This window comes from Ailuropoda melanoleuca, chromosome 5 (genome assembly GCF_002007445.2).
Source record: "Ailuropoda melanoleuca isolate Jingjing chromosome 5, ASM200744v2, whole genome shotgun sequence".
Lineage (NCBI taxonomy): Eukaryota > Metazoa > Chordata > Mammalia > Carnivora > Ursidae > Ailuropoda > Ailuropoda melanoleuca.
The window spans coordinates 105,565,958-105,578,828 of record NC_048222.1 but is presented as its reverse complement, the minus strand read 5'-3'; the positions used below and the strand labels follow the sequence as shown (position 1 = coordinate 105,578,828).

Sequence of the window (12,871 nt, the reverse complement as noted above, 5' to 3'; positions counted from 1 at the left end):
CCTCCACCACGGGACTGAGGCTGGCCAGGGGCTTCACAAGCAAGTAACAGGGCTTTCTCTGACTGTGGCCACACGCACATGCCGTGGTATTAATGAGGATGCCTCCTTCCTTTCTCCCTGCTGCATGGCGCACCTCACCCTAGTGGTGGTGGCTATGGACATTTTCTGGAAATATGGAGTGACAGGTCCCTAAGGACAATAGGTTACTGTGGAGCGCCCCCCCCCCTTCTGCAGCTCTGATTGCTGAGGCCCCATGGGGAAGGTGACTGAGGCTGTAGTGAACTCACCTGCAAGCCAGGGAATGTCCATTCTCCTTGATTCCACTCTCACCTCCCTTTTCTTTGTTTTCCACTCACAATGTGTGGGACATCTGAGTCTAACACCGCCTCCTTTTCTCTTGTCCCATGATGGAGACCAGGGTCTCCAACATGACCTGTCTCAGAATGTAACCAGGAAATTGGAACCAACTTCCTCATCCAGTCTAACTTGCCCTGGATGAGTCTTCACCCGTCTTCAAGGCCGGCAGCAACCCCACTCTGTGACCCAAAGGGGAGGGGAAGGAAGAAGATGATAAAATGGACGTCTGTATGAGGCTAATGTGTGATAGAAAAGGGTCAGGCTTGGAAGCCCTTAGCTGCACATATCCAAGTAAAATATGTGGCTGCCATTGAGAACTTAACTAGACCACTCTGCAGACTGTACGTGTCATCAGCAGGTCGGTGTTGCCCTAGGATGAGAAAGTGCCATTGAGGCACTAAAAGTAAATACAACAGAGTGACTGTCAGCCTCTTCCTACCCTGAAGACGAATTCTGTTGTTAAGCACCAGAGCATTCAGACATCTGATTTGCATCCCCTTCTCTGGGAGCAGGGTCATAATTTAAAACCCTGCCAGCGGAGATGTATGGGTTGCTGTGTCAGGGAGCACAGGGGTGGCCATTAACGCTGTGAGTTACAGCCTGGTGGTGCCCTGTCAGACTTAACTATGAGAGACCAGTGATAAATTCTGCTTCTCCAGGAGTTCTGGGGACCGGGGAGAGAAGAGGGTTGGTTTCTCATATTTGAAGCTCGTCTAAATCATGATGTTGACATTTTATTTAGAGAACATGCAGCGTTCACTTCATATGTGGGATCTGCATTCCTCATTTTAAACTTTTGCATTCTGAGCGCAACTTTTGACAGAGCACCTTGCAGCGGGTGGTGGGGCATCTGAACACCGTGGGGCTGGAGTTCTCACAGTCGTGATTGTCGGGATTCACTCAGCATGTGTGTGTGGGTGCAGGCTGTAGTCGGGGTTCTGCCAGGCCTATTCTCTCACGTTCAGACCTGTTGCAGGATGGTGCCGTGGGATGGCAAAGGTACTGGTTGCAGTCCCCACTTGGTAGCTACTAGGAACTTGAGTTCTCTGTGCCTCAGTTTCCTCAGCTGTAAAACAGAACAGTTATTTTCCTATTCACCCAGGGGGGTGAATCTTGACTGAGGTTCAGTGAGATAATGTGTGGAAAAAACATTGGAATCTCTCTAGTTCTGTGAGGATGTCGGTAACTGGGGCGAGAACGGAGCGGTCTGCCAGAACAGAAGGCCTTTGGAGTCCCTCTGCATATTCGTTCAGCTCTTTCTTAAGATCAGCCTCTCAAAGCAATGCCATATGTGTGTATGTCAGCGTCAGTCTGTTAAAGCAGTGTCACAAATGTGCCTCTGTATGTATAGATTTATACATATTCCTGCTTTGAAGAGAGTCTCCAGCTAAGATTTTGAAACAGACTCATATTATCTTTCACATATTTGCCTCTGTGTCTAGTGTTGGGAAGAGATGAATCAGATAAAGTATTATTTTGGGCTTGTCTGCTCCTTATGACACTTCTCTTTTGATGTTTAGCTAAGGAGTGCCACTTGCCCAGACATAATTCAGTGATTATGAACTGCCCAGTACCTTTCTATTTATGCTCCTGCATCTGTCTCTGAATTCCTTATAGGGAATATGAGAAATGGGGCTTTGGGGACTTCTGAGTATCTGACAATAACCCTCAAATACCCCTGGGCATCCATAAATTGCATGTCTAAAGTAAACACGATTTTTCAAAAAAAAAAAAAATGTACCTAATGAGTGTATTTTAAACTTGTAAAAACAAAATAGCAATGACGTTAATGAAACTTTTTTTTTTTTTTTTGCTTTCATGATACAGACATTTAAAATTATAATGTTGCTTAGAATGTTCTTATCACTGCAATTACTTAGGGAATTTCTGAAGTCCGGGTTTCAGTAAATGCATCATAAATTCTAACTGTAATTCTCTATATCGGATTGTTCTCGTTAATGTTTACATTAAACATAATGGATGGAAAGTCATCCTAAGACCCTGGCATGACTGAGAACCTGGTTTCTCTTGCTTCAGGCTAAATCATTAGTAGCTTTGAATATGCCTCTGCTGAGTCGTGGCTGATTCAGAGTGATAAATATCGGTGAGGGACTCAGCAGCCTCACATTACTCCCCTGAAACTTGAAAGTCATAAAGATGTGTGCTGGGGATGTATACTTAGTACATAAATGTGGAAGCAGTTACTAAAATACTAAGGTGAAAAACATTCTTCTTAAACTGATGCGGACATCGCAGGTAAGGAAGGCATTTCAGTGTCTTGCTTTTTAAATGCCTTACAGATCGGATGTCACTGACATGGGGAAGCCCTGAGGTTGTGATGCTTTTTCACGATGTCTGTACTATATAAATCACTCCCCCCCATTAAGTATCAGACTAATGGAAGATGTTATTAACATGCTTATCTTGAAAAAACATAATTTTCTAAATTGTTCATCCTTTAGTAAGAAGTGGTTTGCGTGAGGGTCTGGTTCAGTTCATAGTAAAATATGAGGAAAAGCAAACTAAATAGAACAAAAATATAAAAGTAGAGAAAGACATTACAGATTAGATCTCTGCAGTTATTCTCTGAAATTCATCATTCTCAAAATGGATATCCGGGAGATGACTAGGTAAGCACGTTAAAGTTTACACAGTTAAATCTAAAAACCATCTATTTAGAATGTAACTTTCAGACTTTGACCCCATAAGGAAGGCTTGCTTATATGTAACATTAATTTTTCCTGATTATATAACCAATACATGTTCATTGTAAAGATTTTGGAAACTAGTGAAAAAGTATAAAGAAGAAAGCTAAAGTAATCTTCAGTGCTACCACCTAAAATAAGCTGAAGGTTTTGGTGTATTGTACTTAGTATATAATTTTGAATGTTCTTTTTTTCTGTAATACAGTGAATATTTTCCATAGGATTAATACTTACTTGAAATGTGCTTATTAGTGACTGTATAGTATTTTATTATAGGAATGTACCATGATTTATGAAGTCATTGTCCTGTTCACCATTTATGTTCCTTCCAGTTTTTTAAAAACATAAATTCTGAGATTGGTGGGCTTGTGTGTAACCTTTGGGTTCATCTCTATTCCCTTAGGGTTGGTTCTTGGAAGCAAATTTACTGGATCAAGGGTCATAAATAATTTTTAAGAAATTTACATGTTGCTGAAATGTTTTCTAGAAAGATTGCTTCTCATGTAACCAAAGCGCATTCACATCTTCACCAGCATAGTTAAACTGCCTCCAGTATGATACTTACATGACCTTATCAGCCAGTCCTTCCGGGAAAAGGAAGGGGCATTCATTGAACCCTGATCCAAGCTTGGTCTCTTCACACCAACCCCATGGGTCAGGGGCTATTCTCATCTCTCACAGGTTAGGAAACATGTTCAGGGAGTGACTCACGAAGGTCATGCAACCAGGAAACGGGGGAGTACTTGGTTATTCAGGTTCAGGCTGTCTGTCCCCAAAGTTTCTTTTCTTTCTAAACTTAACAAAATTTTCCCCTGTGAAATATTTATATTCATCATTGACTGTCCAAAAAACAAGTCCGAATTTTATGTTCTAAACTAAAGGTGCGAGTGTTTTAGTGGACACTTTAATAAATACCATTTCTGAGACTGTCAAGTACCTCACACACCGTGAACATTCAACAGCGGTCGGTTTCCTGCTTCTGAGTTTAGAGGCCTCTCAAGCCACATCGGGTAAGCAGCTGCCTACACCCCAGCTGTTGTGTCAGCATGCGTACATCGTTATACTCCTAGATAAGGAGCCTTTTACAAAGATGGAAGATACAGTCTTTCAGATTTCATGCAATCATGCCAAATTTCTAAAGGAAAGACTTAGAGCTTTAAAGCATCAAAAATAAATCATGGTGTTATTATCACAGGGAGAGTTTTTTGTTTTTTGTTTTTTGTATTTTTTTTTTTTAGTTGATGAATACACGTATCTGTGTCATTTCTACCTAATTCCAGGGGCACTTTTGGAATCGTTGAGAAAAGGAACTACTGATTGTTGGCTGCTTTCTGTTCCAGGTGTGTGAATATCCTGACGGAACCAAGTCCTTGAAACTGGGAGACTTTGGGCTGGCCACTGTGGTGGAAGGCCCTTTATATACAGTGTGTGGCACACCAACTTATGTGGCTCCAGAAATAATTGCTGAAACTGGGTAAGACTCCTGGTGGCTTTGGTTGGTACTTTCACTTTGGTGGAAAAAGGTATGTGCTGCTCCAGCTGCGATTTCACGGGCCTCCTGGGAAGGTGGAGGGTGGGAGAGACTATTACGTGCATCATGACTTCAATCATGACTCTGTGCTTCTGTGTCCAAGAGCCATAGGCCTGGACTCTTGTCCTGAGACCAGTCTTGGAAATATGGAGGTAGTCCCCAAGATTGTATTTGGGTTGGGAGAAAAGTAGATGCCTCTGTCCAAAGGGCAGTTAATTCCTCTGCGTGAAATGAGTGCTTTGAAATCGAGAAAACCCTTTTTCATAACAAACAAAGGCAAGTCCTCCAGTAACGTGGAGGGTCCTTGGGGGTAATATCTTTATTCTTCCCCTCCACCCACTCTGTTTTCCCAGCTATGGCCTGAAGGTGGACATTTGGGCAGCAGGCGTGATCACATACATACTTCTCTGTGGATTCCCACCATTCCGAAGGTCAGTGGCTCTTTGAGTAACAATATTTGAATTGTAAACTCTCTCCCTTTGATCAGCAGACATTCTCATCCTGGCAATCAGTCAATAAAAATGTCAGTTAAAAATTCTATAAGCATACCTTTCACTTTTTATCTTAATTTACAACCTATTAATGGATATTCCTTGACCACACTTTTGATGTGAGGCCAAGGCCTTTGCTTCGTGTATGGTCTTCTGAGTTTCTTATGGTTATTCTTCTGTAAAACACACCCATTGTCCAATGTCTACAATTTCCATTCTCAGTCTTTTTCAAGGGTGGTAAGATTTAAAGATGCTTGTGAAACAGTCTGATCCTTCTAGGTAAACAAACCTTTTTCCTGTTCTTAATAGTCATTTCTCCTGCTTAATTTGACAGCAGGTCTTTTTTTTTTTTTTTTTTTTAACAACTTACTTTCCAAAGCGTTCAACTTAGTTCTCATAGACTCATAGAAACAGTGAATTCTTTCTTTTAAAATTAATTTCATTTGTTTACATAGTATTTAATGCAGTAGAATTTCAAATACTTTCAGCATAAATAGGCTTGGGAACAAACAGACCTACTCTTGGTAACCGCATAGCTCACCTGGGTGGGGGAGGGGAGCGGGGGTGGCCACACGTCAGGGTGTGTGATAGGTGGCCCAGGGCACACTCAGTACCCCAGCAGTGTGTACATGAAGGGAGTGCAGAGCTTTGGCCGTGGTGCCTCTTTTGGTCTGTTCCATCTCCCTCTTTGGAGCAAATGAATGCCTTGAAAGTAGAAGTTCATTTAATGATGCCAGGTATGATTTTCTTCTGAGTTTTCTTGAGCTCTCCTCATTTTCATCCTTCTTTTTGTTCACTTTACAACTACTTTTGAGTAGCCGTTGTGTGCCAGGCACTATTCTAAGCATCGGGAATCAAATGGCAAACAACACATGTTCTCTGATGTCGTATTTATGGTATGGTATTAGGTCAGTAAGTTCAATAGGTTTAATTCACTGCCCCTCCCCCACCATTTTATTATAAAGCTTTCAAACCTACAGAAAAGTTGGAAGGTGTATCTTTTTTAAATGATCAGTTTTCAATTGAGTTGAACAGTTTTTTTTTTTTACAGTAAACACAAGAGTGACACAGAGATGTCAGTCTCTACTTTTGAGAGCCTTGTGGTGTAAAGATATCCATCACCAGAATACTGATCAAGAAGAATAAACTGAAATCATGAAGACATGCTCCTTTGAGGGCTGGAAATCACAAAGGTTAAATGCAAGATGGAGTGTTTAAGTGGGACTTGTCCTTGTGACTGGGGTTGGGTTTCTGCAGGTGGGAAGCTTTTTCGGCTTGGCCGTTAACATCATGGTCTTCCATCAGGGCTACTGCCTAGCTGGATTACACGAGCTGTAGGATTGCTGCACTTTAGCAGTCAGCTTTTGCGGACTAACAGACTACTCCAAAAGTTAGAGCTGTCAGTCAGTTCTGTGGTTTGATTGAGCAGTTCTTCTGGTCTGGGCTGGCTAATTGGGACTTGGTGGTCCATCACTCACATGCCTGGTAGTTGGCTCAGTGTCAGCGGGGACCACAGATAAGACTTGGTCAGGTGCCTTTCAGCATTCAGTGGGTTAGCCTTGGTTTCACATGATGGTGGCTTATAGGATTCCCAAAAGCGGCCAGAGAGAGGGCAAGCTCCTTTGCCCACCGCCTCTCTAAGTCTCTGCTTGACTCTTCTTTGTTGATTGATGTCCCAGTGACCAAATGAAGTCAAATACCTGAGCCTAGAGTAAATGGGAGAGATTAACCAGGTCTGTTCATGGAGTGGAATAATTTGTGGCCATTTTACATTTACAGTTCCATTGGGTTCTGGCTGGTTTGGGTGATGGCCTATTTGAGGAACTAGTCAAGTGCAGGGGGTAGTGTGTTTGGACGGCACATAATCATGGGGCCAATTATAGCAGAGTTTCCCTCCTAGGTTAACCCAAGTTGAGATCAGTTGGGAAAGGTTATCAGGGATCAGGTTAGAGGAATGTGTGCTCACAACTCCCTCTAGCGTTTCCACGTGCCAGGGCAGTCTGCGGGCTTTTTATTTGGTTTTGCTTTTTATTCTTTAACAAAAGCGAGACTGAGATTGAACAGTAGTATGTATCTCTTGTGACTTGTTGTTCAGTGGACAGCAGCTTTTTTCTGGGAACTGGAGGTGAGTCTGGCTAATCAAAGCAGTCAAGCTGCATGATGGAAGCTGCTGACTTATATTCAGAAGCTGGTCCTACAACCACGAGGTTAGTTATGGTGAAGGAGTCTGTCCTTGGGCCCAGTGACATAGAGTGATATTTGCATAACTGTACTGATAATTTTGTTTTTCTGAAACATATACTCATTCCCCCCATAAATGAAGTGCTTGAACATCATTTGAGAGAGAGCTTACAACATTTCAAGTTGCCTCCTAAGACCTTAAACAATTTGCCATTGAAAAGAGGGAGTGTGCTCAAACTCCTGTTGTTTTAGGATTTAAAGGTGCCCGGAAGCATCTCAGCGGTGTTGTGGAGTGTGAATGTGTTAGTAAGTCCAGTGTAGATTTACTCGGAGTGGCTTTTACTCTGTGACTGTTTAGAAGGAGAAGTTAGCTTTTAGCTTTCTGTTCTTGCGGGGGGTGGCCTGAAACTCTCCAAGTGCTTGCATTTCTCGGCATGGACCCTAAAAACGTGCCGTCTGATTACTGAGACTCTATAGGCTGATGTTTGTTGACTCAGACTATTTTACCAAGAACCTAAATGACTTGCTGCAGATACACTTCCAACTTTTTAGCTGTTTATTAACAAAATAAAAGCCATATATATTAACAAAATATAAGCTATTTGGTATTCCAGAAGACAAAAGGAAGATGAGTAATAGAGAAGGATGGATAACAGGAACAGTTCTGGAAACGGGTGATTTTTAGCATCTTTTTCTAACATGGTCTCCTGGGGTCCCTCCAGTCTCCTAAAGATGTCTGTAAAATCTCATTGTGTTCTTATGTGCCTCCTTCACTCATTTTGAAGGAGAGTTGAACTCAGTTCAGTCAGTAGGGAAATAACGGTGAAAAAGAAAACATTTAGACACTTAGAAAGAAAGAGTCTGTGCACCCTCATAGGCAAGCACTTTCCAGGAGAGCCCTGGGGACTTGTTGCCTCGCCAGGTTGCCTGGCCTGACTTCTGCTGCTCAGTGTGCCTCTTGACCCAGACTGCATGGGCTAGCAGAGGTCGATTCAGCTGGGCCTGGTGAGATGCCACGGATATTCACAGAGCTCACAGGTTGCAGGCATACCTCGGTGATGTTGCCAGTGCAGTCCCAGGACTCGGCAATAGAACACATACCACAGTAAAGCAAGTCCAGTGAATTTCCTGTTTTCCCAGTGCATATAAAGGTTAAGTTTACACTGTACTATAGTCTATTAAATAGTGTGCAGTAGTTAAAAAAAGGTACATACCTTAATTTAGAAATGCTTTATTAAAAAAAAAAAAACAGGGTGCGTGGCTGGCTCAGTAGGTAGAGATTGCGACTCTTGATCTCAGGGTCGTGAGTTCAAGCCCCATGCTGGGCGTGGAGCCTACTTAAAAAATAATAATAATAAATACTTTGTTCTAAAAGATGCTAACCATGATTTGAGCTTTAGCAAGTTGTAGTCAATGATCGCAGATCACCATAACTAATAGAATAAAAACGAAAGTGTGAAATATTGTGAGAATTACCAAAATGTGACACAGAGACATGAAATAAGCAAATGCTGTTGGAAAGTCGTACCGATAGACTTGCTCAGAGCAGGGTTGCCACAAACCCTCGCTGTGTAAAAAATACAGTATCTGCAAAGTGCAATAAAGTGAAGCACAAATAAAATGAGGTTTGCCTATGCTCTTGTTCATTGAACAGGAATGGGTTCGTCACATCGTCAGACGGCCCCAGAATTTGTCTGTAGGCACTGCCCTAAATGACTTATTTCCATGGACACCACAGTTGCTTACTCTGAGAGGGCCGTTAGCATGACTGGGCTATGTGGAGAAGGCCGGGGAGGGTCCTGTGTGCGGACGCTGAGCAACAGACCACAGGGGCCCTGCTGGGAACTCGCAAGAGAAAGATTGCACACTTGCAGCTGAGACTGAACGTCCACTCGTGGATTTTGATCTTGACCCTAACAGCCCGTCCTGAGTTCTTCAGTAAGGCTGGGTAATGGCCCAAAAAGCCAATGATTTTGTTTTCACTCAGACTGTTGATTCACCCACCGAGTGAGGGGGACAAGGGGTGGCTCCGTGACTCTGTTTTCTGGGAGGCTGGGGACATCCAGCATCCTGAATTTTTTCCCAGCAGTGTTTGCACATTTCCATGCTCCTTCCATCGAAAGTCAAGTCCTCATTGATTCCTTAGGCACCAGCTATGTGTGCAAGAACACCTGTGGGGGTGGCACACTTAGGCCCAGCATGAGGACGGGTGCCCACCTGGAGGCAGCCGCAAGATCCGCCCACCTCAGCCTGGGCCGTTCCAGTTGCCGTTCTTGGATGGGCTCTTCATTTCAGGTGGAGCTTCATCGAGTGTCAAGTTCCAGCTAATGATGTCATGCATGTTGTATCCAGATTCTGGACTCCTTATGCCTTTTTTCATCTCTTAGCTGTTTCACTAATCTTGGCTGTTTTATTGGAAAAGTGGAAAGAGGAAGGGCAAGGAGATCTGACTCAGATTTGCTGCTTCTCCACTCTGATTGCCATGAGAGATTAAGTGAGGGCAGATGCTGACGTGGTTTTTCCTGAAATGAGAACTGACATTATTTGTGGATTCCATTTTTGTCTTGAGTCCTTTTTTTATTTGGCAAAATATATACAACATAAAATTTGCCATTCTAACCATTTTTAAATGTACAGTTTTAGTGGCATTGAGTACATTCACAGTATTGTGGAACCATCACCACCCTCCATCTCCAAAATTACTTTGTCTTCCCAAGCTGAAACTGTACCCACTAAACACATTCCTTGAGTCTTGTGTCCTCTCTCTCCCTGATACCTAGGCCTATGGAAATGTTCTTTAGCTCATTGTTTAAAAGGAAAAATAACAAGTGCAGTTGAGATATGAAATGCCCAAGCCGAAGAGACTGGACTCCTCACCCCACTCTTCCTGTGAGCATTTTGTTGAAAAACTGTATGATGACTTTGGTTTTTCTTCCATTTCTATGTCACTGACCTAGTGAGAACAATCTCCAGGAAGATCTCTTCGACCAGATCTTGGCAGGGAAGCTGGAGTTTCCAGCCCCCTACTGGGATAACATCACGGACTCAGCAAAGGTACCCATCTGGGTTTGTTCCTGTGGGTTGCTTTCTGTCGAGGGGCCCTCATCTGTCTCGTGGGGCTGTTGAAGCTCCAGGTCTGTCTTGACTTTTAATGTGTGTTTCTTCTTTAAGTTCATTCCACAGTATAGTCTCTGAAACTTTTTTTTTAAGTTTTTAAAAATTTTTTTAAAAATTAACATATTGGGGGGCGCCTGGGTGGCACAGCAGTTAAGCGTCTGCCTTCGGCTCAGGGCGTGATCCCGGCATTGTGGGATCGAGCCCCACATCACTCCTCCGCTATGAGCCTGCTTCTTCCTCTCCCACTCTCCCTGCTTGTGTTCCCTCTCTCGCTGGCCGTCTCTATCTCTGTCAAATAAATAAATAAAATCTTTAAAAAATAAATAAATAAAAATAAAAATTAACATATTGGTCTTACCTAATACCCAGTGCTCATTTCATACCCCCCCCATGTCCATCACCCAGTTACCCCATCCCTCCACCCCCCCGCCAACAACCCTCAGTTTGTTTCCTGAGATTAAACGTCTCTTGTGGTTTGTCTCCTTATCTGGTTTCATCTTGTTTCATTTTTTCCTCTCCTCCCCTATGATCCTCTGCCTTGTTTCTTAAATTCCACATATCAGTGAGATCATGTGATAATTGTCTTGAAGCTCTTAAGCAGATTCTGACGGCTGGACTGGCTGTCTTCCCAGTTTGCCCCTGCCACCCTCCTGTGTTCCTCTAAGCCCTAAACATTCGTTCTTTCATTTATTTAAGAAATATGTATTGGACACCCATCAGAGTGTGGGAATGAGACATACCGACTTGCCAAAAGGAACAATACTTAGCAGGTTTACACTGTGGAATGATGATAATAACCAGAACTCTGAGGAGAGAACATCTTGGTTTAATGTCGACCCTGGAGAGCACTTCTCTTTTGTGCTGCTGCCGCCGCGAGACATCCGCGTGTGTGTAATGGCCTGGTAGGCCGCAGGCGTGTAGGTGATAATAGCTGTGACGTGGAAATGGCTGAGCAGCTGTGTTGGCTGGTTCTTTGAAGTATGTGGTGCAAACTCAGATCTCCGTGTGTATGCTGGAATTCCCCACCTCGTCTCCTCTGTGCTCTTCTTTTTCTAGGAATTAATCAGTCAGATGCTTCAGGTGAACGTCGAAGCTCGGTGTACTGCGGGAGAAATCCTGAGCCACCCCTGGGTGTCAGTAAGTACCCACATTCTCAGGGAAGGCACATCCGTACGTTGGGTAGCCTTCAGCATGCTTCCTCACCGTGGCTTTTGTGCACGCAGAGCTCTGCATCCAAGTCCCATGGCTGACGGACTGGCTGTTTTCTCTCATGAGCCAGTAGCGTGCAGATAGCTCTCTGCGAGAAAGCAGTTGGCATGAGGATCTCGGAGTATTTGCTCCTGCTTTGCGAGTGACCTGGGAAAGTCACTGGCCCTCTCTGGCCCTCGTCTTCCTCATCTACAAAGTGAAAGATTTGGTTGGGATGCTCTCTTAGGAGCCTTTCACCTTTTGCCTTCTGTGCTTCTGGGGTTTGGGAGTTTTCAGGATTTGTCCAGGGATGATCGTGTTTCAGACCCTGATCCCTATGTCTTTATGGCACATGGTCACAGGAGAGTCACGGGAGACCTCCTGCTATGGGTAGGGAGGCTGACACAGTCCCTGTCTGGAGCCAGCTGGGGGGGCGTGATGTCGACCAGAGTTCTTTTGGGGTTGGTGGTGCCCCTGGGTTTAGGGTAAATGTGATCCATTAAATGGTGCTGGTGGGAGAGTTTGCATTTCCCTTACTCCCAGAGGCTCCGAAAGTGAGGTTAATGTATGTAGCCAAGGGCTTTTGCTAGCTTATTGGGGAGGGGTGTCTCCCTGGTCCCTTCCACCATCTCTGTGGTCCCACACATCCTGACGTCAGGCATGAGCCTCCCTGGATCCTGCCAGGTGACTTGGGTCTTAGCCCAAGTAGCTGAGATGCTACATTTCTTTATGAGCAATAAAGACTAACAAGTAACTGAATTCTTGATTAAAATAATAAACTCTTCATTAATTTTGATGTTTCCACGGGAGGGATCTGTACTAAATTCTGTGGGATTTATGTCTTACGGGGAGAGTCTCAGAAGCCCTAAAGAGTGTCCTCCTTTGTGTTCTTGGAGACTGGCGCTCTCTCCTCAGCTTAGTCTAGGCTTAAGGAACAGAGCAAATGGCCTGGGGTCTTTCTGAGGACAGAAGACTGCTACACAACAGTAATTATTTTTAAAAGGTCATTGTTCCCCTACCCCTGTGGTAAAGATGGGCCCTTTCAGGAAGAGATGGTGGGGTGGGGGTGACTATTAAAGAAAACACAATTTAGGTTTGAGAATCAGAAATCATGGTATTTGGGGGCGCCTGGGTGGCACAGCGGTTAAGCGTCTGCCTTCGGCTCAGGGCGTGATCCCGGCGTTGTGGGATCGCGCCCCACATCAGGCTCTTCCGCTATGAGCCTGCTTCTTCCTCTCCCACTCCCCCTGCTTGTGTTTCCCTCTCTCGCTGGCTGTCTCTATCTCTGTCAAATAAATAAA

At 44.0% G+C, this 12,871-nt stretch overlaps 1 protein-coding gene across 8 annotated transcripts in view; it reads left to right on the top strand.

Annotated features, from left to right (window-relative positions):
• The window catches only part of DCLK2 (doublecortin like kinase 2), a 149,629-nt gene that overhangs the window by 123,562 nt on the left and 13,196 nt on the right, over nt 1-12,871 (top strand). For all 8 annotated transcript variants that reach the window (XR_861308.3, XM_011237755.3, XM_002929697.4 and 5 more), the window contains 4 exons: nt 4,403-4,536; nt 4,947-5,024; nt 10,223-10,319; nt 11,439-11,519. Coding sequence is in view for 7 of the 8 variants with exons in the window: in XM_011237755.3 (XP_011236057.1) it covers nt 4,403-4,536; nt 4,947-5,024; nt 10,223-10,319; nt 11,439-11,519 (390 nt within the window). In the remaining variant the exon portion in view is untranslated. The remainder of the gene's footprint in view (nt 1-4,402; nt 4,537-4,946; nt 5,025-10,222; nt 10,320-11,438; nt 11,520-12,871) is intronic.